We start from the raw sequence: 23,456 nt of genomic DNA, 5'->3' as shown, positions 1-23,456 counted from the left end.
ATTAAAGGCGCTTTGTAAACGTGCACTGTTGTTGTTGTTGTTGTTGTTGTAGTAAGCTGCACAGGAAGGTCCCGGTTGGCGTTGTCATTGGTGGGTACTGAAGCACCAATCTGTCTGGGCCGCAGCCTGTCCTGAGCCTCCTGGTTCATCTCCCTCCCTCTCCCCCCCCGCCCCTCCTCCCCTTCCCTCCCCTTCTCTCCTCCTCCCCCTCCCTCCTCCTCCCTCTCCCACCCCTCCTCCTTTCCCCTCCCTCTCCCCCTCGCTCTGCCCCCTCCCCCTCCTCCCCTTCCCTCCCTCCCTCTCCCTCTCCCTCCCCCTCCTCCTTTCCCCTCCCTCTCCCCCTCCCTCTCCCTCCTCCTTTCCCCTCCCTCGTTCCTGGAGCGGAGGGATATCTAACCGTCGGGGCGGTTTACTCCCAGAAGCCCCTACCCCAGGGGGAGGGTGGCAATGACCACCAGCTAACCCGAGGCCCCCCTCGATGGTTTGGTATGGCGAGGGCTGTAATCCACACCGCGCCGATCTGAGGGGGAAAACCTCGAGCCCACCGCCCCTCCCATCGAGAAGGACGAAGGGCAGCAGATACACGGGAAAGCCCCCCCACCCACAACCCCCGCACGTTCCCCTCTGCCCACCCCCACGTGGAAATATATCGGCCGTTCCCTCAGGATCTCTGAAACCCCCTCCCAAGGGGCGCTGAGCGGGTGTCACTACACCACACGGGACTGCAGCGGCTTCAGAGGGAAGCCCACCCCCCCCCCCCCGACCTTCTCAAGGGGGCAATTAGGGACGGGGTGATAAATGGAGACCCAGCCAGTGACACCATGAATGCAAAAACGAAGACGATTATTCCATTTTGAGCAACAGGATCCATTGGGTCAATTAACAGCAATCACAGCACGAAAACAGACCCTTCGGCCCATCCCGTCCATGCCGGCCAGATATCCCAACCCAATCCAGTCCCACCTGCCAGCACCCGGCCCATATCCCTCCAAACCCTTCCTATTCATATCCCCATCCAAATGCCTCTTAAATGTTGCAATTGTACCAGTCTCCACCACTTCCTTATTCCATACACATACCACCCTCTGTGTGAAAAAGTTGCCCCTTAGGTCTCTTTTATATCTTTCCTCTCTCACCCTAAACCTATGCCCCTCTAGTTCTGGACTCCCCCCACCCCAGGGAAGAGACTTTGCCTATTTACCCTATCCATGCCCCTCATAATTTTATAAACCTCTATAAGGTCACCCCTCAGCCTCCGACACTCCAGGGAAAACAGCCCCAGCCTGTTCAGCCCCTCCCTGTAGCTCAAACCCTCCAACCCTGGCACCATCCTTGTCAATCCTTACTGAACCCTTTCGAGTTTCACAACATCGTCCCGACAGCAGGGAGACCGGAATTGAAGGCAGTTTTCCAAAAGTGGCAGTCTCCCAATCAATGATTGCTCAATGAAAAGTGACCATTCCTCCCCTCTCTGCTGCTGCTATCCCTCTGTCCCATCCTGACTAATGCCCGGGCAGAGGAGGAGAACCACCGAGAGAGGCAAATAGCCCCAACATGTGGAACTCTTAAATCGCCCTGAACCCTCCATTCCCCCCCAATGCCACCTCCCCCAAACCCCCCCATCCCATGCCCCCCACTCCAATGCCCACCACTGGCCACCCTCCTACTTCCATGGGATGGGGGTGCCATTGACTGGAAGATTTGTCGCCCATTTTATGGCCCACGTATAGGCGGCCATTTTCAGAGGGGCTGCGTAGAGCCTGCAGGGTTTGGAGTCACGTGTAGGCCATGCTGAGTATGGACGGTGGATCTCTCTTGCATGGCCGTGAAGTTTGGAGGGGGGGTGGGGGGGGGGGGGGAGGTTTCCAATGCCAACAGATGTTGGTTACCATGGTCACTGTTGCCCTGACGGCCATCATTATGCAGTTTCCTTTCCCCACTCAGGGCCGTTTGGAGGGATTTCCCTCCGGATCATTCCACTCGCTGAATGGAGCAACAATCCAATGGGTTTTCCTTCCGTTCCCATTGTTTTTGGGAGAAGGGAAGGGAGGGAGGATGCAGGTTAGGATGTGACCAATTAGAACCGGTCGTTGTGATGTATTTGGACCCAGTCACCATTGCTGGTGGCCAAGAAATGTTGAGTCATCCGCGGAGAATATTCCCGGGAGCTGGGCCTCATCCAGCACCATTTCCGACCGGGAGACAGTGCTCTCTGTCAGGAACAGAGCGACTTGCTCCGGTCTCACACCTTCTCTGAGAGAGCCAGGCATTTATCTGCCTTTACTCCCATTAGTCAGAATTCCGATGGATTCAATCCCCTTCTTGATCTATCCCTTCCAATTCACGCCCAATGGCCACAATCCCAACGGATGCAATCCATGCACATTCACCCCCAATGGATTGAATCCTTTTTTCCCATTCACTCCCATTGGACACCATCCCAATGGATTGAATCCCCTTCTTGTTCAATCCCAATGGGCACAATCCCAACGGATTCAATCCCTTCCAATTCACTCCCAATGGACACAATCCCAAAGAAGCCAATCCCCTTCCCATTCGCTCCCATTAGACACAATCCCAATGGAACGTGACCCATTCGGTAAAACCCAATGATACTTCACAGACAATCCATTAACTGTGAAGATTTGTCACCGTGGTAGGTTTTGTCTTTTTTGGTCTCCATTCCTGATGAAGGCCTTTTGCTCGAAACGTTGATTTTCCTGCTCCTCTTATGCTGCCTGACCTGCTGTGCTTTTCCAGCACCACTCTGATCTCCAGCATCTGGGCAGTCCTCACTTGTGCCTTATTTGGTCTCAATGTGCAGCAAGATCCCACAAGCAGCAACGTGAATAAAGAGCCAAACCGTCTGGTGGAATTGAATTGAATTGAATTTGAATTGGTCTGAGTGGGATTGAATTTGAATTGAATTCGAATTGGTTTGAGTGGAATTGAATTGAATTCGAATTAGTTTGAGTGGAATTGGCTTTGGGGGGGTGGAGGGAGGGTCATTTCAACCCCCAGGTCACGTGGATAGAACTCCCTAGCCCCTTCTAAACCAAGCTTCACCTGCAGCCGGGGTCCCTAAGGAAGAGGGGAGTATTGCAGTGTGACTAACGACAGGAGGGACAATGGTGTCTCTGAATCAGTTACGTTGGAACTGAAAGAATGAGGAAGTTTCTCGGGTTCAGTGTTGACTGTGAATTAAAAACAGAAACCGATGTCATGTTAGTAAGTCCCTACACTTCTCGATGTTGCAATTGTCTGTTTCTCAAGCGTGGGAGCTGTTAGAAAACATCCTGAATGAAGTAATGAGTTCATTCGGAACTGGACAGAGGGAATTTTCACTGAACAAACCACTTCCTGTATTTCAGGCTGTCAACAACTGCATTCCAGTAGCACCTCCCACCTTGTCCCATGCTGTCTGCAGAGTGCCTCAGCTTAGCTCCCCATTCATTCCCATTGGAGTCAATCCCAGTGGATCCAATCCCCTTCCCACTCACTCCCAATGGACACAATCCCATTGAACCCAATCCCCTTCCCATTCACTCCCATTGGACACAATCCCATTGAACCCAATCCCCTTCCCACTCACTCCTATTGGAGTCAATCCCAGTGGGCCCAATCCCCTTCCAACTCACTCCCACTGGACACAATCCCAGTGGGGCCAATCCCCTTCCCATTCACTCCCATTGGACACAATCCCATTGAACCCAATCCCCTTCCCATTACTCCCATTGGAGTCAATCCCAGTGGGCCCAATCCCCTTCCCATTCACTCCCATTGGACACAATCCCATTGAACCCAATCCCCTTCCCATTACTCCCATTGGAGTCAATCCCAGTGGGCCCAATCCCCTTCCCATTCACTCTCATTGGACACAATCCCAGTGGACCCAATCCTCTTCCCATTCACTCCCATTGGACACAATCCCATGGAATCCAATCCCTTTCCCACTCACTCCCATTGGACACAATCCCCTGGAATCCAATCCCCTTCCCATTCACTCCCATTGGAGTCAATCCCAGTGGACCCAATCCCCTTCCCATTCACTCCCATTGGAGTCAATCTCAGTGGACCCAATCCCCTTCCCATTCACTCCCATTGAACCCAATCCCCTTCCCAGTCACTCCCATCGGACAGAATCCCAGTGGACCCAATCCTTCCCATTCACTCCCATTGGGCACAACCCCATTGGACCTAATCCCTTGCCCATTCGTGGGGAGTGCGGCAGTCAGTGTGTACACACCAAGATCCTGTGGTGATGTGGTGGCCACCGGGGTAGGTGTTGACATTGCAGTCGGTGGGTGGGCGTAGGAGAGGCAGCAATGGCTGCAGTTGTTGGTGTGCACAGCAAGATCCCATTACATCCCACCCTAACCATAAGTTCGCCTGGACCATCTCAGACACCTCCCCCCACTTCCTGGACCTCTCCATTGCTAACAACGGTGACTGACTCGACACAGACATCTTCTACAAGCCCACCAACTCTCACAGCTACCTGGACTATACCTCCTCCCACCCTGCCTCCTGTAAAAATGCTGTCCCTTATTTCCTAATCCTCTGTCTCCACTGCATCTGCTCCCAGGATGACCATCCACCACAGAACACACCAGATAGCGTCCTTCTTCAAAGACTGCAATTTCCCCTCCTAAGTGGTCATGATGCCCTCAGTACATCTCCTCCACTTCCTGCACGTCCACCCTCAAAACCCACCCTTCCAGCTGCAACGAGGACAGAACCCCCCTAGTCCTCACCTTCCACCCCACCAACCTCCGGATACATTGCATCGTCCTCCGCCATTTCTGCCTTCTTCAAACAGACTCCACCATCAGAAATATATTTCCCTCCTCACCCCTATCTGTATTCTGTAAAGACCATTCTCTGTGCGATTCTCTTGTCAAGTCTACGTCACCCCACCAACCACCTTCCCCTCCCAGCACCTTCCCCTGCCACCGCAAGAATTGCAAAATCTACACACACATTTTCCCCCTCACCTCCATCCAAGGCCCCAAAGGAGCCTTCCACATCCATCATAGATTTACCTGCACTTCCACACATCATTTACTGTATCCGTTGCTCCTGATGAGGTCTCCTCTACATTGGGGAGACAGGATGCTTGCATACTTGCAGAATGCTTCAGAGAACATCTCTGGGACACACGTACAAACCAATCTCACCGCCCCGTGGCCACACATTTCAACTCCCCATCCCACTCCACCAAGGACATGCAGGTCCTGGCCTCCTCCATTGCCACTCCCTTCCCACTCGACGCTGGAGAAAGAACGCCTCATCTTCCACCTTGGATCCCTTCAACTCCAGGGCATCAACGTGGACTTCACCAGTTTTCTTCCTCCCCCCACTTTATCCCAGATCCAACCTTCTAACTCGGCACTGTCCTCGTCACCTGTCCATCTTCCTTCGCACCAAGCTGCTGCACCTTCCTGTCCGACCTATCAACATTAGCCCCACCATCTATCTATTGCACTCTCAGCTACCTTGCCCCAGCCCCAAAACCTCTCCTATTTATCTCTCTACCCCGTTGGCTCACAAGCCTCATTCCAGAGTGAAAGGCTTATGCCTGAAATGTCGATTCTCCTGCTCCTCGAATGCTGCCTGACCTGCTGTGCTTTTCCAGCACCACACTCTCTGATCTCCAGCATCTGCAGTCCTCAGTTTCTCCTAAAAGATCCCGTTGACCATGACCTCGCTCCGTTGGTGGGTCTCCTGGGTTCGGTATTGACCCCGGGATAACCAGAGGGGTCTGCAGCCAACCCTCACCCTCCTCACCCCCTCTGTGATCCCGGTCCTGGCCTCTTGAGCAAGCCTGGTGTCCGTCCCTCAGCCTTCACCGACAGAGGGGCAGCCTCGAGGGTATCCTCCTGTCAGGAGCTCCTTAAAGCACCCCTCTTTGTACGGCCCTCACACTGATACCTCGAAGGCAAAGGTCCACTCATTGTGCCCAATATCCAGGCCTGGGCCAACACCTGACAAGGAACCCAATGGAGATCTCCAACATTGTGAGTGGAATGGGAAGCCCTTTCTGACAGGGTGGAGATAGCAATGACTAGAGTTTGTGGGGTGGAGGGGGGGGTTGGTAGTGCATGGAGCCACAGGGTCCCACAGAACAGAGATAGGCCCTTCACTCCAAACTGGTCCATGCCAACCCACAATGTCCACCCATGCTGACCCCACCTCCCTGCATTTAGCTCATATCCTATCCTATCCATGTACTTGGTTTGGTATGGATGGTATGGATACCATACCATGGTTTGGTGCTCATGTATTTGCATTGGTATGGATGGTATGGATACCATACCATGGTTTGGTGTCCATGTATTTGCATTGGTTTGGATGGTATGGATACCATACCATGGTTTGGTATCCATGTACTTGCTTTGGTATGGATGGTATGGATACTATACCATGGTTTGGTATCCATGTATTTGGATGGTATGGATACTATACCATGGGTTAGTATCCATGTATTTGGATGGTATGGATACCGTACCATGGTTTGGTATCCATGTACTTGCGTTGGTATGGATGGTATGGATACCATACCATGGTTTGATATCCATGTACTTGCGTTGGTATGGATGGTATGGATACTATACCATGGTTTGGTATCCATGTACTTGCGTTGGTATGGATGGTATGGATATCATACCATGGTTTGATATCCATGTACTTGCGTTGGTATGGATGGTATGGATACTATACCATGGTTTGATATCCATGTACTTGCGTTGGTATGGATGGTATGGATACTATACCATGGTTTGGTATCCATGTACTTGCGTTGGTATGGATGGTATGGATACTATACCATGGTTTGATATCCATGTACTTGCGTTGGTATGGATGGTATGGATTCTATACCATGGTTTGGTATCCATATATTTGCGTTGGTATGCTTTCCGTTGTTGGTCAGAGGATTGAGTACAGGGGTTGGGAGGGCATGTTGTGACTGTTAGAGGGAAAAGAATAAAAGGGAACCTGAGGGGAAACGTTTCTACTCAGAGGGTGGTACACATGTGGAATGAGCTGCCAGTGGAAGTGGTTGAGGAGGGTACATTAACAACATAGAGACATCGAGATGTTACAGCACGGAAACAGACCCTTCGGTCCAACCCGTCCATGCCGACCAGATATCCCAACCCAATCTAGTCCCACCTGCCAGCACCCGGCCCATATCCCTCCAAACCCTTCCTATTCATATACCCATCCAAATGCCTCTTAAATGTTGTAATTGTACCAGCCTCCACCACATCCTCCGGCAGCTCATTCCATACACGTAACCACCCTCTGTGTGAAAAAGTTGCCCCTTAGGTCTCTTTTATATCTTTCCCCTCTCACCCTAAACCTATGCCCCTCTAGTTCTGGACTCCCCCACCCCAGGGAAAAGACTTTGCCTATTTACCCTATCCATGCCCCTCATAATTTTGTAAACCTCTATAAGGTCACCCCTCAGCCTCCGACGCTCCAGGGAAAACAGCCCCAGCCTGTTCAGCCTCTCCCTGTAGCTCAAACCCTCCAACCCTGGCAACATCCTTGTAAATCTTTTCTGAACCCTTTCAACTTTCACAATATCTTTCCGATAGGAAGGAGACCAGAATTGCATGCAATATTCCAACAGTGGCCTAACCAATGTCCTGTACAGCCACAACATGACCTCCCAACTCCTGTACTCAATACTCTGACCAATAAAGGAAAGCATACCAAACACCTTCTTCATTATCCTATCTACCTGCGACTCTATTTTGTGTGGCTCACATGTGGGCCTTGGGTTCTGTTTTTTTTTGGTTCTTTGTTTCCTGGTTTTGATTGTGAAAGCAAGCTCTTAATCCGCGTGCAGGATCCTTTAACTTTAAGATTGCAAAACACACGACACTAAAAATAGCTTGACCTCTTGGGCAGACAATGGACAGGAACCTGGACAAGGGGAAAAACATCGCGCCAAGAAAAGAAAGTGACATCAGTGTTGGTGACTCATTCGACATTTTCTACTGTCGGATAGCCGTGGGGAAGTGAAACCGTGGCGGGGGGTGAGGGTCTGCCTCATGAACAGGGTCAGATTTGTTCTCTCCTTTCATCACCTAATTGCCCCTGGGGCTGACAGGGGGCGGTTCAGGGTTTGCCCCTCCCCCTTCTCAGTTTGCCTCACAGAGAGGCCTAGACCAGGGTAAGGCCTGAAGGCCCGGGCATTGCTCAGGCCTGTCAGAGTGTAGGGGTCAGGGCATCACATGGAGGTTGTACGGGACGTACAAAGTTGAAAATCACACCAGGTTATAGTCCAACAGGTTTAATTGGAAGCACTAGCTTTCGGAGCGACGCTCCTTCATCAGGTGATAGTGGAGAATAAAATTGTAAGGCACAGAATTTATAGCAAAAGTTTACAGTATGAAATTATACATTGAAAAATACCTTGTTTGTCTGTTGAGTCTTTCATCTGTTCGAATACCATGATAGTTTCGCTTCTTTCATGTGTAAATCACAACACCTTTTATCTTTTAAGAGTTGCGTTCTCAGGTTCACGACCTTACAGGACTTGGGTGAGGCCTCCGCTGGAAGACTACCTCCAGTTCTGCGTCCGGCCCTGTTACAGGAAGGATTTTATGAAAACCGGAGCGGGCTCCGAAGAGATTTACCGGGGTGTTGCCGGGTATGGAGGGTGGGAGGCGGAAGGAGAGGCTGGGAGATTGGGAGGTTGAGGCTTGACCTGAGAGAGGTTTATAAAATGACGAAGGGGGCAGGGTGAGGTGGCTTACTCTTCCGAGGGTCGGTGTGGACGTGTTGGGCCGAAGGGCCTGTTTCCAGATTCCAGATAAGGTGAATGGCAGCTGTCTTTTCTCGAGGGTGGGGTTTTTGAAGACGAGGGGGCACATTTTTCGTGTGAGAGGAGAGGGATTTAAAAAGACAGGAGGGTGGTCTGTGGGTGGAATGAACTTCATGAGGAAGTGAGGGATGTGGGTACAATTAACAATTTTTAAAAGATAAGGCCACGAGTAGGAAAGGTTTGGAGGGATATGGGCCAGGGATGGGTATGTAGGACTGGTTTAGTTTGGGATAGTAGACTGGTTGGGCTGAAGGGTCTGTTTCCGTGCTGGGTGACAATGAGACTGGCTGAACAGCTCACTGCTATTTGACAACGGCCTCTCAGAGAATCTCACATGGTTCTGGATGTAGGTTTGCTCACTGAGCTGGAAGGTTCGTTTTCAGACGTTTCGTCACCATGCTAGGGTAACATCCTCAGTGAGACCCCCCTCACCACCCCCCGGTGAAGCGCTGCTGGTGTAGGAAGAGGGTCGCTAACACCAGCACTTCACCAGAGGCTCACTGATGATGTCACCCTAGATTGGTGACGAAACATCTGAAGACGAACCTCCCAACTCAGTGAGCAACCTACATCCAGAACCTCAGCCTGAGCTACACATCTGCTCAAACCTTGCTAATCCCCTACTGGAGACAGTCAAGCCATTCAGCCTATGACGTCCATACCAACCCTCCGAAAAGCAAACCAGCCAGACCCACCCCATATTCCCATGGCCAACCCACCCTAACCTGCACACCCCTGGGCACTATAGGACAATTTAGCACGGCCAATCCACCCGAACCTGCACATCCCTGGGCACTATGGGACAAATTCTCACCGGTCCTCCCTCTCTCTCTCTCTCTCTCTCTTTCTCTCTTTCTCTCTCTCTCTCCTGAGCCCTATGTTTTGGTGAAACAACGGGAACTGTTTTGAATTCCTGTGTGGAATGCACTGCCTGGGAATGTGGTGCTGGGACATTGGCGAGGGTATGGATGGAGGAGCGACGGGAGGAGACAGACAGTGGGGGGGGTAGGAGGCTGGTTGTAAGGAGGGGTGGTGTGGGAGGCACTTGCTGCTGGTGTCCCTGCGCTCTGACCAGTCTCTCTCTCCCTCTGTGTTCCAGTGCTCTGTGGGGCAGCCTCGTTGGCTGGGAAAGAGCAGGAACCATCGTGTGTGGCGGGGGGCAGAGCAATTTGCTACACCCCCGTGATGGACTGGGAAATCCCCCGCAAAGGTAGTCATCTCATTCCTTAACAGAGCGTCAGCCAGTATTGAGGCTGTCTCAGACCTGAGTGGTTCAGTTTAGGAAAAGGATTCTCTCTTTCTCTCTCTCCCAGAGATCACCGTACAGTGGTGCCGGAACACTGACTGATTCCAGGAACACTGTCTGATTCCAAACCCCTCCTCTCTCTCTCTCTCTCTCTCTCACACACACATTCTCAGTCATTCTCTCGCTGTTAGCAGACATGAATAGCCAGCTGGAGGTACTCAGTGCACTCCTTCTGCTCACTTTTCTGCTACCTGAAACCGGTAAGTGCTGAGCTTAATTGGACAGCAATTCGTTTGCCTGGTTCAACAGGTTTTACTGCGGGTGGCGAGAGGGGGAGGTGGTGATGCTCAGGCGATTTGATTAAGAATTGTCACCCGTAACTGGCAACGGCAAACAGTTTGGTTTATGGGTGCAGTGTGGGGCAGATTGTACAGTACAAAGTTGAGTAGGGGGTGATAATGGGGAGGGGGGGGAGCGGTGACGCGACAGAGCGAGGGATACAATTTCACAGAGTCCAAAACCGAGAGGGCATCAGTTTAAGGTGAGATGGGACAGAGTGTGAGAGAGAGAGAGAGAGAGAGAGAGAGAGCTCAACATTGATGTGTGAGAGATCCTTTTAAACGTGATAAAAGTTCTCGAAACTATCCCCTTGTTTTGAATCTCTTGCTTGACAGAAGGGGATTCTAACCGAGGTGGGAGGGGGTCGTGGGTGATGTTGAGGGGGAGGGGAGGGGTCAATGGTGGGCTCGATGGACTGGACTGTGCCCGCAACTCGATTCTAAGAGGTAAAAAAAATCACACAGCACCAGGTCCAAAAGGTTCATTTGGAAGCACTAGTTTTTGAAGCGCTGCCCCTTCATCTGGTGGTTGTGGAGAATAAGAATTTATAGCAAAAGTTTACAGTGTCAAGCAACTGAAGTTATGTATCGAAAAAGACCCGGACTGTTTGTTAAGTCTCTCATCTTTGAGAATGACCGCGTTGGTTTCAGTTCTTCTGTTTGTAAATCCCAAAACTTCTTTTTAAAAACGTTACATTCTCAGGTAAACTTGGGATCAGCTGAGACTGTGTTGAAGGTGTTAGCCCCCCTGTGTGCTGTTGTCTGTGCCATAATGTTTGGACAAAGTTACATTCTCAAGTGAGATTCTGCGAGAGCTGGGTGAGAAGGGGCGAGGGAGAGCGTGCAAGTGACTGGTGGAGTTGGATACAGTTCTTGGGGTTAAGGATGCAGAGGACTAAGGGGGAGGAAGCAGGAACAGGGCACTGAGTTGAATGATCAGCTGGTGATAGTATTGGACAGGGAGCAGGTGCGAAGGGCCGAATGGCCTCCTCCTTCTTTTCTGTGATTGGGTTGGGATTGGGGATTGCAAGGACGTAAGGGAAAAGAAGCTGGAAAACAGGCCATTCAGCCCCTCTGGCTCGCTCCAATACTGGCCCAGACCGGGACTGACCAGCTTGGACCTCGAAGCCCACTTCCCTGCCCTGTCTCCCTAACCCCCCTCCGCTCCCTCACTTTCGGATGCATCCAGTCACCCGGCCTGTCCCAGCACCCTCCTTCCACCCTCGGGACAGACCCGATGGGATGGGGCTGAACGGCCAGTCTGAAACCAGCCGGGGCAGCGGTTCCGCCAAACGGCGCTACACAAATGCAATGCCGGGTGGGAGAGACAGAGAGATGCCCTCCCCCTCCCAACCCCTCGATAAACCTCCAAATCATTGAGACCCTTCCCCTCAACCTCTGCAATCCCTCTCTCTCTCTCTCTCTGGGGATCCCCTGGGACAAACGGGCTGAAGTGAAGATTCCCACCTCTCACGGAATGTCAGATCCGAGGGACTGGTGCCGGTCTTTCTCGGGAACGTGAGGCTGAAGGGAAATGACCCTGGGCAGGGTCTCTACCAAGTGGAGATGATCAGCTCAACCCTGGTGTGTTGAAATACCGTTACCTCCTGATGACCCTTAGCTGCTGCCTCCTTGCTGGGCTGGGAGAATGTGAGGACCGCAGGGGGTCAGAGTTGAGAGAGTGTCGCTGGAAAAGTACAGCAGGTGAAACCCCTCCATCAGGATTTTGCCCATACGTCGATTCTCCTGCTCCTCCGACACTGCCCAACGTGATGTGCTTTTCCAGCACCACTCTCCAGACCCAGTTGGCTGTTTGTACTCAGAGTGGGAGATTCCTTCCACCTGCAGTGCAGGGGTGAATCCAACACACAGCGTCCCTCCCCAACCCTGGCTAGTGTGTTCCGTCTGTTGGAATGTGCAGACCCAAGTGTCAGTGCTGAGGGAGTGCCGCGCTGTCAGAGGGTCAGTGCTGAGGGAGTGCCGCGCTGTCGGAGGGTCAGTGCTGAGGGAGTGCCGCGCTGTCGGAGGGTCAGTGCTGAGGGAGTGCCGTGCTGTTGGAGGGTCAGTACTGAGGGAGTGGACACTATGAGAGGGTCAGTGCTAAGGGAGGTGGCACTGACGGAGGGTCAGTGCTGAGGGAATGCCGCACTGTCAGAGGGTCAGTGCTGAGGGAGTGCCGCACTGTCAGAGGGTCAGTGCTGAGGGAGTGGGCACTGTCGGAGGGTCAGTGTTGAGGGTGTGGGCACTGTCGGAGGGTCATTGCTGAGGAGCGTCACACTGTCGGAGGGTCAGTGCTGATGGAGTGGGCACTGTCAGAGGGTCAGTGCTGAGGGAGTGCTGCGCTGTCGGAGGGTCAGTGCTGAGGGAGTGGGCACTGTCGGAGGGTCAGTGCTGAGCGAGGGGTCCCTGTTGGAGGGTCAGTGCTGAGGGAGTGGGCACTGTCAGAGGGTCAGTGCTGAGGGAGTGCTGCGCTGTCGGAGGGTCAGTGCTGAGGGAGTGGGCACTGTTGGAGGGTCAGTGCTGAGCGAGGGGTCCCTGTTGGAGGGTCAGTGCTGAGAGAGTGCCGCACTGTCGGAGTGTCAGTGCTGAGGGAGTGGGCACTGTCGGAGGGTCAGTGCTGAGGGAGTGCCGTACTGTCGGAGGGTCAGTGCTGAGGGAGGGGTCCCTGTTGGAAGGTCAGTGCTGAGGGAGTGCCGCATTGTCGGAGGGTCAGTGCTGAGGGAGTGCCGCACTGTCGGAGGATCAGTGCTGAGGGAGTGACACACTGTTGGAGGGTCAGTGCTGAGGGAGGGGTCCCTGTTGGAAGGTCAGTGCTGAGGGAGTGCCGCATTGTCGGAGGGTCAGTGCTGAGGGAGCGCCGCACTGTCAGAGGATCACCGCTGAGGGAGTGCTGCACTGTCGGAGGTTCTGGTCCGAGTTTGATTCCCTTACTCCCCCCTTGAAGGTTAGACATTAATGAGAACGTCAGTTCATTGTGACCCTTTGCAGGTTAGGGTGGATTGGCCGTGCTAAATTGTCCCATAGTGCCCAGGGATGTGCAGGTTAGGGTGGATTGACCGTGCTAAATTGTCCCATAGTGCCCAGGGATGTGCAGGTTAGGGTGGGTTGGCCGTGCTAAATTGTCCCATAGTGCCCAGGGATGTGCAGGTTAGGGTGGATTGACCGTGCTAAATTGTCCCACAGTGCCCAGGGATGTGCAGGTTAGGGTGGATTGACCGTGCTAAATTGTCCCATAGTGCCCAGGATGTGCAGGTTAGGGTAGATTGGCCGTGCTAAATTGTCCCATAGTGCCCAGGGATGTGCAGGTTAGGGTGGATTGGCCATGCTAAATTGTCCTGTAGCGTTAGGTGCATTAGTCAGAGGGAACTGGATCTGGATGGGTTACACTCCAATGGGTCGGTGTGGACTTGTTGGGCCGAAGGGCCTGTTTCCATCCTGTCGGGAATCCCCCTGGTCCCACTCTCGTCCTCCTGAACCTGAGGAGCTGGTACAGTTCTGGGCAGACGTGATTACACCCATGTTCATTTGGGTTTTCAAGTCAGCTTTTGGACGTGATCCTTTATAATAAAAATAGACACACAAAAACTTGTTGTTTTTAACAAGTTCTGCGTCTTTCGGGAATCTAATCAGTTTCCTGTTTCCTTTCCCCTTGTGATTCCCATTTTTAATCCTGGCTCTCCAATCCCGCCTCCAGTGGAAGGGGATTTCTAGAACTTTCTTTGTAACATTTAGAAAGCATCTGGATGAGTATATGAACAGGAAAGGTTTGAGAGGGATATGGGCCCAGTGTTGGTAAAGGAGACTAGATTAGGTTAGGATATTGGGTTGGCATGGATGAGTTGGGCCGAAGGGTCTGTTTCTGTGCGGTATGTCTCGGTGACTCTAAGCCGCGGTGTGAAGGGGCAGTGACACAACTGTACCCATTGTTTATTCCGTGTTCTCATGCCCAGGCCACCCCTCGGATCCTGAGGCAAGTTGGCATGATCTCTGGCCAATCAGCATTGACCGGGGATCCAGGCGGCCGATTGGTTGCTGAGCTGTCCAGGGGCAGAGGGGAGGCCGCGCCGAAATATTGTTTTCCTGAGACTTGCGTCCGGTTTCGAAGGAATGGGTACAGGTTCACGGCAAGGGGTCTTCAGCACAAGAGGGTCATGGGGTCAGAGGATACTGTCGGAGGGTCAGTGCTGAGGGAGTGCCGCACTGTTGGAGGGTCAGTGCTGAGGGAGTGGGCACTGTCGGAGGGTCAGTGCTGAGTGAGCGCCGCACTGTCGGAGGGTCAGTGCTGAGGGAGTGGGCACTGTCGGAGGGTCAGTGCTGAGGGAGTGGGCACAGTCGGAGGGTCAGTGCTGAGGGAGTGGGCACAGTCAGAGGGTCAGTGCTGAGGGAGTGCCGCACTGTCGGAGGGTCAGTGCTGAGGGAGTGGACACTGTCGGAGGGTCAGTGCTGAGGGAGTGCCGCACTGTCGGAGGGTCAGTACTGAGGGAGCAGGCACTGTCGGAGGGTCAGTGCTGAGGGAACGGGCACTGTCGAAGGGTCAGTGCTGAGGGAACGGGCACTGTCGAAGGGTCAGTGCTGAGAGTGCCGCACTGTCGGAGGGTCAGTGCTGAGGGGGTGGGCACTGACAGAGGGTCAGTGATGAGGGGGTGGGCACTGTTGAAGGGTCAGTGCTGAGGGTGTGCTGCACTGTCGGAGGGTCAGTGCTGAGGGGGTGGGCACTGACAGAGGGTCAGTGCTGATGGAACGGGCACTGTGGGAGGGTCAGTGTTGAGGGAGTGGGCACTGACAGAGGGTCAGTGCTGAGGGAACGGGCACTGTTGGAGGGTCAGTGTTGAGGGAGTGGGCACTGTCGGAGGGTCAGTGCTGAGGGAGTGGTCCCTGTTGGACGGTCAGTGCTGAGGGAGTGGGCACTGTCGGAGGGTCAGTGCTGAGGGAGTGCTGCGCTGTCGGAGGGTCAGTGCTGAGGGAGTGCTGCACTGTCGGAGGGTCAGTGCTGAGGGAGTGCCGCGCTGTCGGGGGTCAGTGCTGAGGGAGCGCCGCACTGTCGGGGGTCAGTGCTGAGGGAGTGGGCACTGTCGGAGGGTCAGTGCTGAGGGAGTGCCGCGCTGTCGGAGGGTCAGTGCTGAGGGAGTGGGCACTGTCAGAGGGTCAGTGCTGAGGGAGTGGTCACTGTCGGAGGGTCAGTGCTGAGGGAGTGGGCACTGTTGGAGGGTCAGTGCTGAGGGAGCGCCGCACTGTTGGAGGGTCAGTGCTGAGGGAGTGGCACTGTTGGAGGGTCAGTGCTGAGGGAGCGCCGCACTGTTGGAGGGTCAGTGCTGAGGGAGTGCCGCGCTGTCGGGGGGTCAGTGCTGAGGGAGTGCCGCACTGTCGGAGGGTCAGTGCTGAGGGAGTGCCGCGCTGTCGGGGGTCAGTGCTGAGGGAGCGCCGCACTGTCAGAGGGTCAGTGCTGAGGGAGTGGGCACTGTCGGGGGGTCAGTGCTGAGGGAGCGCCGCACTGTCAGAGGGTCAGTGCTGAGGGAGTGGGCACTGTCGGGGGGTCAGTGCTGAGGGAGCGCCGCACTGTCAGAGGGTCAGTGCTGAGGGAGCGGGCACTGTTGGAGGGTCAGTGCTGAGGGAGCGCCGCACTGTCAGAGGGTCAGTGCTGAGGGAGTGGTCACTGTCGGAGGGTCAGTGCTGAGGGAGTGGGCACTGTCGGAGGGTCAGTGCTGAGGGAGTGGGCACTGTCGGGGGTCAGTGCTGAGGGAGCGCCGCACTGTCAGAGGGTCAGTGCTGAGGGAGCGGGCACTGTTGGAGGGTCAGTGCTGAGGGAGCGCCGCACTGTCAGAGGGTCAGTGCTGAGGGAGTGGTCACTGTCGGAGGGTCAGTGCTGAGGGAGCGGGCACTGTTGGAGGGTCAGTGCTGAGGGAGCGCCGCACTGTCAGAGTGTCAGTGCTGAGGGAGTGGGCACTGTTGGAGGGTCAGTGCTGAGGGAGTGGGCACTGTTGGAGGGTCAGTGCTGAGGGAGCGCCGCGCTGTCGGGGGGTCAGTGCTGAGGGAGCGCCGCACTGTTGGAGGGTCAGTGCTGAGGGAGTGGGCACTGTCGGAGGGTCAGTGCTGAGGGAGTGGGCACTGTCGGAGGGTCAGTGCTGAGGGAGCGCCGCACTGTCGGAGGGTCAGTGCTGAGGGAGCGCCGCACTGTCAGAGTGTCAGTGCTGAGGGAGCGGGCACTGTCGGAGGGTCAGTGCTGAGGGAGTGGGCACTGTTGGAGGGTCAGTGCTGAGGGAGCGCCGCGCTGTCGGGGGTCAGTGCTGAGGGAGCGCCGCACTGTTGGAGGGTCAGTGCTGAGGGAGTGGGCACTGTCGGAGGGTCAGTGCTGAGGGAGTGGGCACTGTCGGAGGGTCAGTGCTGAGGGAGCGCCGCACTGTCGGAGGGTCAGTGCTGAGGGAGCGCCGCACTGTCGGAGGGTCAGTGCTGAGGGAGTGGGCACTGTCAGAGGGTCAGTGCTGAGGGAGTGCCAGACTGTCAGAGGGGCAGTGCTGAGGGAGCGCCGCGCTGTCGGAGGGTCAGTGCTGAGGGAGTGGGCACTGTCGGAGGGTCAGTGCTGAGGGAGCGCCGCACTGTCGGGGGGTCAGTGCTGAGGGAGTGGGCACTGTCGGAGGGTCAGTGCTGAGGGAGTGGGCACTGTCGGAGGGTCAGTGCTGAGGGAGCGCCGCACTGTCGGAGGGTCAGTGCTAAGGGAGCGCCGCACAGAACATCGCGTGGTGAACTATTTGTTGAAGGAGCCTGGGGGCAGAGTGCAGGGGGTGGGGGGGGGGGGCGGGGAAAGAGTGTCAGGGGAAGGAGGATGGACAAATATGGCATGAGTGTTGATAGGGACGTGCTGTGCACCCACATGACCCTCGCCTCACCCTGAGGCTTTAAAGCAATGGACGGGGTGGCTATACCAAGGCAGGTTGGAGTTGTTGGCCTACCGAAGCGTACTTTTCATTGGGCCAGCCTGACCATTCAGAAAATGGCTTCGGGTCAGACTGAGACTGGGAAACTGCTGAGGAATTTTAAACACAAAGTCCCTGGAGAATTAGCCACAACTGAACCGACGGTCTGTTGTTCAATGGTTTTAAATCTTCTGGGATTAATTTTCCGGATTGCCACATCCATCGACGGAGTATAACTTTGCAGCTGTTCTCCAGTCCCTGGCTTCGATGTGAGTCACTGTGGCCCTGGTCCATCGCATCAAAAGAGAGCAGCCATCTTTGTCACTCCAAAGGCCAACAGCGAAAGCCAAAAATGATTTCCAGAGGAAATGAATAAAGCTGCCAGGAGGGTTATTAATTCCAGCTTTACGAGGCTTCAGTGACCTGGGAACATAAATAAATAATGTGGGGGGTTTTTTTTGAGGCAGTCAGCTGTGCTGTTCACTCTCAGGGTAAAAAGTGAGGTCTGCAGATGCTGGAGATCAGAGCTGAAACTGTGTTGCTGGTCAAAGCGCAGCAGGTCAGGCAGCATCCAAGGAACAGGAAATTCGACGTTTCGGGCATAAGCCTGATTCCTGATGAAGGGCTTATGCCCGAAACGTCGAGTTTCCTGCTCCTTGGATGCTGCCTGACCTGCTGCGCTTTAACCAGCAACACATTTTCAGCTGTGCTGTTCACTCTGTCAACAGGCGAAGCCTTTCTTCACTAGGCCGCACGTCCCTTTCTGCGCCGCTCACATCGCCTTTGGCCGGTGGGAGGAGGTGATTCGGGCCCTCCGGTCGAATGATAGCCCCGCCGTGGGGTAGTCAGTCAACCTACCCCCACCACCCTCCCCCCTTCCCCACAACCCCGTTGCCCTGACTTGGCCATCCCCTTTAGTACCGCAGGGTCGGACTCCTGGAGCACCCTCCCCTGATGGCGCTGGGTTTAGCCACTTCAGGGTTTTACTTGGCCAGTGTACCCAGCATCCCTTGCGGTTCGGCCTGGTGTAAGTGTCCCTCCACACCGCACAGGTCTGCAGTGGGTCAATGAGGCAGCTCACCCCCACCTTCTCAAGGGGGCAATTAGGGACGAGCCGATAAATGCTGGGCCCCAGCTAACGGTTCAAAAGTAACACCTCAATTCACGGGATGTAGGATGGGGAGGGTGTTGGGGAAGGGAACTTGCAAGGGGAGGTGGCATCTGCTACCTAGAGGTGGGTGGGGGGTGGGTGTATCTGCTGCCTCTTGTCCTTTTAGGTGGAAGTGGTCGTGGGTTTGGAAGGTGCTGCCTGAGGGTCTTTGGTGAGTTGCTGTAGATGGTACACACTGAGCGTCGGTGAGGGGGGGGGGAAGGGGAATGTTTGGGGATGGGGGGGACAATCAAGTGGGGGGCTGCTTTGTCCCTGGATGGCGTTGAGCTTCTTGAGTGTTGTTGGAGCTGCCCCCATCCAGGGCAAGTGGGGAGTATTCCCTCACCCTCCTGACTCGGGCCTTGTCGATGGTGGGACTTTGGGGGGAGTCAGGGGGTGGGGGTGTTGGGAGGGGTTTACTCGCTGAAGGGTTCCCAGCCTCTGACCTGCTCTTGCGTTGATATGATGAGTCCAGTTGGGTGCCTGACCAACCGTAGCCCCCCCAGGATGGCGATAGTGGGGGGATTCAGTGATTGAATGTCAAGGGGCGGTGGTCCGATGGTCTCCTATTGGCGTTCAGTTGCATTTCTGCTCAAGAGAGTGACTAACGAGTGGAGGTCACTGAGGGGTCAGTCAGAAACCCTGAAAACATTTAACCTGCAGGGAAGGACTCAATATAAAAGGGCCAAATCGAAATCAGTTACTCCCCAAACACTCCCAGGACAGGGACAGCATGGGGTTAGATACAGAGTAAAGCTCCCTCTACACTGTCCCCCATCAAACACTCTCAAGACAGAGACAGCACGGGGTTAGATACAGAGTAAATCTCCCTCTACACTGTCCCCATCAAACACTCCCCAGTGACAGGGACAGCACTGTCCCCTATCAAACACTCCCAGGACAGGGACAGCACGGGGTTAGATACAGAGTAAAGCTCCCTCTACACTGTCCCCCATCAAACACTCCCAGGACAGGGACAGCACGGGGTTAGATACAGAGTAAAGCTCCCTCTACACTGTCCCCCATCAAACACTCTCAGAACACGGGTTAATAAAAAGGAGGGAATAATTTTGAAACATAAGGGGATTTGAGGGAGACCTTTCTCTCCCAGAGCTTCATGGGGGTGTGGAATAAATCGATTGGTCATTCCCAAATCGAGAGGGTTGGCTGATGAGATTTTGTTCAGCAGACTGGGAACGGTACTCGTTGGAACGGAGGGAGAATACGAGGGGGAGGGGATTCTCGTACAGGAACATCTAACCTGATGTTGGGAAGGGATGAGATGGAAGTGGGGGGGGGGCTGTTTCCCCTGGCGCGTGAAACGAGAACAAAGGGGCACAGCCTCAAAAGAAAAGGGAGGGGGGGCAGATTTGGGACTGAGCTCGGGAGGAACATCTTTCCCCCGGAGGGTTGCGGATCTGTGGAACTGCTCTTCCCAGGGAAGGAGATGAGGCTGCCTCGGTTGAATGTTGATAGATTTTGACCAGGAGAGAGTGAGGTCTGCAGATGCTGGAGATCAGAGCTGGAAATGTGTTGCTGGAAAAGCGCAGCAGGTCAGGCAGCATCCAAGGAGCAGGAGAATCCACGTTTCGGGCATAAGCTCTTGGACGCTGCCTGACCTGCTGCGCTTTTCCAGCGACACATTTTCAGATTTTTGACCAGGACAGGAATTAAAAGGGGGCGGGTTTTTGGAGCTGAGTCCATAACAGGATCGGCCCTGATCTGATTGAGTGGTAGAGGGGCCGAATGGCCTATTCCTGCTGGTATTTTTGTGAGATTGACTGCTTGGGATTTCTCTCTCTCTCTCACACACACAAATACACACACACACTCAAACACTTACACACACATACACACACACACTCTCACACACATATATACTCATACTCATACTCACACTCACACTCACTCACACTCACTCACACACACATATACACACACACACACACTCACACTCACACTCTCTCACACTCTCACACTCACTCTCACACACTCACACTCACACACACACACTCTCACACACTCTCACACACATATATACTCACACTCACTCTCACACACACACACACATATATACTCACACTCACTCACTCACACTCTCACACTCACACACACACACACTCACACACACACTCACACTCACACACACACTCACACTCACACACTCACACTCACACATATATATTCACACGCACACTCACACACACACTCTCACACACACTCACACACTCACACACACACTCACACATATATACTCACACACACACTCACTCACACACACACACTCACACTCACACACACATATATACTCTCACACACTCACACACACTCACACACTCTCACACACACTCACTCACACTCACACACAGCGCTGACGGATAAGTCCCACCCTCGGTTCGAGAATTGCTGTCGCAGTGTCACTCAGCAAGACGTGAAGCCCGGCCACTTCAACAGGTTCCAGAGGATTTATCGCAAGGTGGAGGAGTGCAGGACCTCGCAGGCAGCTGTGCTGTGAGTATGGGCCACCCCAGGGCAGGCAGTGTAACCCCGACACCACTGACCCCCTCCCCCACACCCCCACCCCATCACACACTCCCCAGGACGGGGACACCACTGACCCCCTCCCCCACACCTCCCACCCCATCACACACTCCCCAGGACAGAGACACCACTGACCCCCTCCCCCACACCCCCCAACCCCCCATCACACACTCCCCAGGACAGAGACACCACTGACCCCTCCCCCTAAACCCCCCACCCCATCACACACTCCCCAGGACAGAGACACCACTGATCCCCTCCCCCACACCCCCCACCCCATCACACACTCCCTAGGACAGGGACACTACTGACCCCCTCCCCCCACACCCCCCATCACACACTCCCCAGGACAGGGACACTACTGACCCCCTCCCCCCCACATCCCCCACACCCCCCCATCACACACTCCCCAGGACAGGACACCACTGACCCCTCCCCCCACACCCCCCACCCCATCACACACTCCCCAGGACAGAGACACCACTGACCCCTCCCCCAACCCCCATCACACACTCCCCAGGACAGAGACACCACTGACCCCTCACCCACACCCCCCACCCCATCACACACTCCCCAGGACAGAGACACCACTGACCCCTCCCCCCCACACCCCCCATCACACACTCCCCAGGACAGAGACACCACTGACCCCTCCCCCAACCCCCGTCACACACTCCCCAGGACAGAGACACCACTGACCCCTCCCCCCACACCCCCCACCCCATCACACACTGCCCAGGACAGAGACACCACTGACCCCTCACCCACACCCCCCACCCCATCACACACTCCCCAGGACAGAGACACCACTGACCCCCTCCCCCACACCCCCCAACCCCCCATCACACACTCCCCAGGACAGAGACACCACTGACCCCTCCCCCCCCACACCCCCCATCACACACTCCCCAGGACAGGGACACCACTGACCCCCTCCCCCCACCCATCACACACTCCCCAGGACAGGGACACCACTGACCCCCTCCCCCCACCCATCACACACTCCCCAGGACAGAGACACCACTGACCCCTCCCCTCACCCATCACACACTCCCCAGGACAGGGACAGCATGGGATTGACTGGTGATGGGGAGGGGGGTGACGGGGAGGGTGGGTGAGGCAGGGGGTGACGGGGAGGATGGGTGAGGCAGGGGGTGATGGGGGAGGGTGAGGGGTGATGGGGAGGATGGGTGAGGCAGGGGGTGATGGAGGAGTGTGAGGGGTGATGGGGAGGGTGGGTGAGGCAGGGGGTGACAGGGGAGAGTGGGGGTGATGGGGAGGGTGGCTGGTGACGGGGTGGGAGGGGGTGATGGAGGTGGAGCCTGTGTTGGGGTCTGGGGCGGTGTCTCAGTGACTGATCATCACCTTGTGATCTGCTCTCTCCCCACCCCCACCCCCACCTCCACCCCCACAGGCTCTCCCTGAAGAAAGGGGGGAACATGTGTGTGGACCCTCAGAAGCCCTGGGTCAAGGAGCTGATGAGGAGAATCGACAAAGGTAGGCAGCACACTCATGTCCGTTCACTAACTCCCCCCTCCCTGCTCACCTTCACAAAGAGAGAACCCCTCCCCACATCCTGGGGGTGGGGGTGGGGTGCCTGCATTAATCCCTTCACCCCAATTGCTCACGGGGGGCGTGGGCAGACTGGTGAGGAACTGGGAGCTAGGAGTAGGCCGCTCTGGCCGCGTCCACCCTGCTAGCCCCGGGGCGAGTCCCACGTTATTGACTGGGTGTGGGTGGGTGAGGTTGGGTCGCGGGTGGGGGCATAGCGAATGGGGTTATGTGGCACTGACTGTTTGACCCTTCTCCATCACTCCCCACCCACCCCACTCCAACCCCCGTTTGCATTGCAGTGGCGCCTAAGAACAATGTGGACAAAGCGAATGACCGAAGCGGACACGTGGGCGCCAGGTACCAGGCCAAGGGTCCGACCCCGGTCAGGCAGGGAACGGGCACCACCCCGGCCAACCAGGAGGACCCGGACGCCACACCCTGGCGACCAATGTCGGGTAAGGAGTTACCGGTCAATAGCAATGGCAGTGGGATGCCCATTGGGCATTGGGTGGGGCGTTAACGACTGTTGTTTGGGGGGGGGGGTGTAGATGGGGGAGGGGTGGTGAGTGGGCTGGGGGGGTGTGTAGATGGGGGAGGGTTGGTGAGTGGGCTGGGGGTGTGTGTAGATGGGGGAGGGTTGGTGAGTGGGATGGGGGGGTGTGGATGGGGGAGGGGTGGTGAGAGGGCTGGGGGTGTAGATGGGGGAGGGTTGTTGAGTGGGCTGGGGGTGTGTGTAGATGGGGGAGGGTTGGTGAGTAGGATGGGGGGATGGGGGAGGGGTGGTGAGTGAGCTGGGGGGGTGTAGATGGGGGAGGGTTGGTGAGTGGGCTGGGGGTGTAGATGGGGGAGGGGTGGTGAGAGGGCTGGGGGTGTAGATGGG

General features: G+C 55.3%; 1 protein-coding gene across 1 annotated transcript in view; it reads left to right on the top strand.

Annotated features, from left to right (window-relative positions):
• The first annotated feature begins 10,065 nt into the window (after positions 1–10,065).
• LOC132814642 (microtubule-actin cross-linking factor 1, isoforms 6/7-like) overlaps positions 10,066–23,456 on the top strand; it is a 29,911-nt gene continuing 16,520 nt past the window's right edge. The window contains exons 1-4 of the mRNA XM_060823552.1: positions 10,066–10,342; positions 20,851–20,992; positions 22,437–22,519; positions 22,876–23,031. Coding sequence (XP_060679535.1) covers positions 10,279–10,342; positions 20,851–20,992; positions 22,437–22,519; positions 22,876–23,031 — 445 coding nt within the window. The 5' untranslated portion in view covers positions 10,066–10,278. The remainder of the gene's footprint in view (positions 10,343–20,850; positions 20,993–22,436; positions 22,520–22,875; positions 23,032–23,456) is intronic.

This window comes from Hemiscyllium ocellatum, unplaced genomic scaffold, assembly GCF_020745735.1.
Source record: "Hemiscyllium ocellatum isolate sHemOce1 unplaced genomic scaffold, sHemOce1.pat.X.cur. scaffold_885_pat_ctg1, whole genome shotgun sequence".
In the NCBI taxonomy this organism is placed as follows: domain Eukaryota; kingdom Metazoa; phylum Chordata; class Chondrichthyes; order Orectolobiformes; family Hemiscylliidae; genus Hemiscyllium; species Hemiscyllium ocellatum.
The sequence above is the reverse complement of the archived record's forward strand: the minus strand, read 5'-3'. Positions and strand labels throughout refer to the sequence as shown.